This window comes from Nelumbo lutea, chromosome 4, assembly GCF_056320005.1.
Source record: "Nelumbo lutea isolate HS-2025 chromosome 4, American lotus-T2T, whole genome shotgun sequence".
Taxonomy (NCBI): Eukaryota; Viridiplantae; Streptophyta; class Magnoliopsida; order Proteales; family Nelumbonaceae; genus Nelumbo; species Nelumbo lutea.
The window spans coordinates 85,774,295-85,777,538 of NC_142687.1; the positions used below are offsets into that span (position 1 = coordinate 85,774,295).

General features: G+C 36.2%; 1 protein-coding gene across 1 annotated transcript; it reads left to right on the forward strand.

Annotated features, from left to right (window-relative positions):
- On the forward strand, positions 1-2,939 carry LOC148861491 (translationally-controlled tumor protein homolog). The gene is made up of 5 exons (XM_088982636.1): positions 1-110; positions 1,710-1,783; positions 2,172-2,300; positions 2,395-2,552; positions 2,646-2,939. Exons 1-5 carry the CDS (start codon positions 83-85, stop codon positions 2,761-2,763), a joined length of 507 nt encoding a protein of 168 aa, XP_088838762.1. The 5' UTR covers positions 1-82; the 3' UTR covers positions 2,764-2,939.
- The last annotated feature ends 305 nt before the right edge of the window (positions 2,940-3,244 follow it).

Genomic DNA, 3,244 nt, shown 5'->3' on the forward strand with positions numbered 1-3,244 from the left:
CTCTCTCTCTCTCACGCACGCCCATCTCTCCCGTTCTCTTCTCGCATTTGATATTTTCAGTGATCCGTGAGAGTCTGGAAGAATGCTTGTCTATCAGGATTTACTCACAGGTATTGTTTTGATTTAGTTTCTGTTTGGCCATGCCTCGGTTCCAGAGTTTTTAGGGTTTATAGCCTTTGGGACTTCCGTTTTCTGTAGCACATTCGAGTTATTAATTTTGAATCCTGTTTGTATCTCTGAGGATCACTTTATGGGGTCACATATCTATAGTTGTATTGACTTTTGTCTGTTTTGAATGTCATAACTTGGATCTGTGGACTGGTTTTTACAATATCGATCGGATCTTGAAGGTCTCGTACAATTTAAGCTACTTTGATGCATAGGTTATCTTGACTTTTCAGTTGTTTTACTCTTGTTTGTTAATCCGGCTGGTTGTCATTAAGTTCATGGCGATTGACTACGTTTACTTTGGGGATTTTTTTTCCTTCTGTACCAAATTTTCTTACTCGGGAGACCTCAGTAAATACGAAATCAATATTTATTTTCTTGCTTAAAGTGTCATTAAGTCGTGAAATTTTGATAGGCGTGAAAAATGAAGTTCAAATTTTCGCTGTTGTTCTCTAATCTGCAAAAGTTTTGTCTTGTTGAAGAATTCTATTGTATTGAGCTTTTGGCTGTATCCCAAGTTCGATCATTCTTTTTTTTCTAGTTAGCTGTATTTTTATATGTTATTTATCTTGCAAGTGCCCTTGGTGTTTACTCTTTTTGTTTAATTTTTGGGCATTTATTCAACAAACGTAGCTTGTCATTGTTCTACATGTCATCTACTTGATTAGACTTCTTTGTTGCCAATTGTCATTTACTCTTTTTATATGCAAGTTATTTCGGTATCATACCTTTTCAGCTTATTTGTAAATCTGTATGAATGCCTTGGGGCTTGGGCCCTATTTCCTCTTGGTGCCCTGATTTAGAAGGTCAGGATATCTTTTCTTGGTTGTTACACAGGACTGCGGTTGTGTATTTGTTCATTTATTCCTTCTATAGAATGACAGGTGTTTTCGGACTTGGAGGGCTTATTTGTTGGGACTGGGCGTCTCCCCCTTTGTTTTTTGTTTGTGACTCAGGGATGAACTGGTCCCCAATATTAAAATCACTACCAACTCTATTGTTTATGTTGGCAATTACTAAGGTTGGGCATCCATGCAAGCTTCTTTCCTCCATTCTCGATGGAGAGATGCCGATATGTTTTTGTTTTTGTCTCGACTAAAAGATAAGCTTTTGGTAATCCTTTTATTAATAAATAAATGCGTTTCCAAAAATTTCTTTATGTAGTAAAGGATGTTGAAATAATGCCCTCTTGGATTCCAAGATGCAAGCAAATTGAGTTTAGCAAGTCGTAGATGGTTGGACCTTCTGTACGTACTGTAAAATACTAATAGGCTCCAAGAGGCAAGGCACCATTTACTTGTCTATTGAGTTTTAGGTGATAGGACCTCATGCATGTTACTGCATGTCATATTTGTATGCATCTTATTCCGTGGCTTGTGATTGTCATACTTTTACGCATTTCCTTTGGTGATTTCTGCTGTGTAGTATTGTGACTCCTTGCTAGATGTCCCTTGGTGATTTGTGCTTTGATCTTTGCTGTGTAGTATTGTGCCCCCTTGCTATACGAACTTCTAATTTAATCAAGTATTCATGTTTTCTAGGTGATGAGCTTCTCTCAGACTCATTCCCTTACAAGGAAATTGAGAATGGCATGCTTTGGGAAGTGGAGGGGAAGGTTAGTATTCTTTATTAGAATATCAGTTATTTCTGGATTTGCGTCATTCTCGGCCAGCATTACCATGTGATGCTAAAAAGAACCTATAACTTGAAACTATCAAGCTATTGTTATAATTTTTCTATCTGTTTATTTTTAGATGGATATGTAAAAGCCTAAATATATATATATATATATATATATATATATATATATATAAAAGAAATAGAATAAAAACAAAATGGTGAACTCTCTATTAATAGAATTAGCAGACAGAAAACTGTACATTGAGTGATTGAGGTAAATATAAATAAAATTATTGTTTTATCCATGTTTTTTATTAGGTTGTTAGATACTTAGTGGGCATTGTATAGCAAAATTAACATTTAGCATGTTGTGGCTTTGTTAGTGGGTCGTCAAAGGATCTATTGATGTAGACATTGGAGCCAACCCATCGGCTGAAGGCGGGGAGGACGATGAAGGGGTAGATGACCAAGCCGTGAAAGTGGTTGACATTGTCGATACTTTCCGTCTACAGGTTAGTAACATACATACCTACACCTCTCTTGCTATGGTAGTGAGTTTTGTTAGTTTCTTGCAGGAGATAATGGTATTTTCTTTATCATTTGTAGGAACAACCCTCGTTTGATAAGAAGCAGTTTGTTGCATACGTAAAAAGGTACATCAAGTTGCTTACACCCAAGTTAGATGCTGAAAAGCAAGAGCAGTTTAAGAAGCACATTGAGGCAGCAACAAAGTTCCTTCTTTCAAAGCTCAGTGACTTCCAATTGTATGTCCCTCCTGGAATTCTTGTGAGCTAACATATATATATATATGTATGCTTATTGTTATGGGTCGAGAATAATTGCATTTGTGGTTGCAGTTTTGTGGGCGAGAGCATGCACGACGACAGTACCATGGTCTTTGCATACTACAAGGAAGGTGCGACTGACCCAACCTTTTTATACTTGGCTTATGGGTTGAAGGAAGTTAAATGCTAGAAGAAAGAAAAGAGGTGGTAGAGAGAGCGTGGAGTGTTTGTTTTAATTTATGCTCTAGTTTAAACTTGTGTTTCTTTTTTTTTTTTAACAATCGATGCCATGGAACTATTAAAGTATATGTTTGGGTAGTAACTTTAATTTTATTCTCAAAGCAAAATCTTTCTATTTGTCCATGATATGATTGTGTTTGTTGTTTTTGAAACTTTGATTTACTATTCCATCAGTACCACTTGTAAACTTCTCTTTTTAAACGACCGATTTTATCTATTTCTGTCATGCATTGTTCAAAATTTTTAATCTTTGTATGAGGCGGAAAAAAGTGGAATTGCTTGCAATAAGACGATAATATGATTCCAATCATACGTTGAACTAGTAAACATGTGAAAAATTTGAACGAGTTAAAAAGATCTCGCTCATTTGTCAACCTCACCAGTCACCACATAACTGTGTGGTGGCTGGTGGTGCGGTAACTGTAGATTTA

Coding starts and splice junctions, on each gene's coding strand:
- LOC148861491 (XM_088982636.1), top strand. CDS start 83: ATGCTTGTCTATCAGGATTTACTCACAG. Junction 111..1,709: donor CTATCAGGATTTACTCACAG/GTATTGTTTTGA, acceptor CATGTTTTCTAG/GTGATGAGCTTCTCTCAGAC. Junction 1,784..2,171: donor TTTGGGAAGTGGAGGGGAAG/GTTAGTATTCTT, acceptor TGGCTTTGTTAG/TGGGTCGTCAAAGGATCTAT.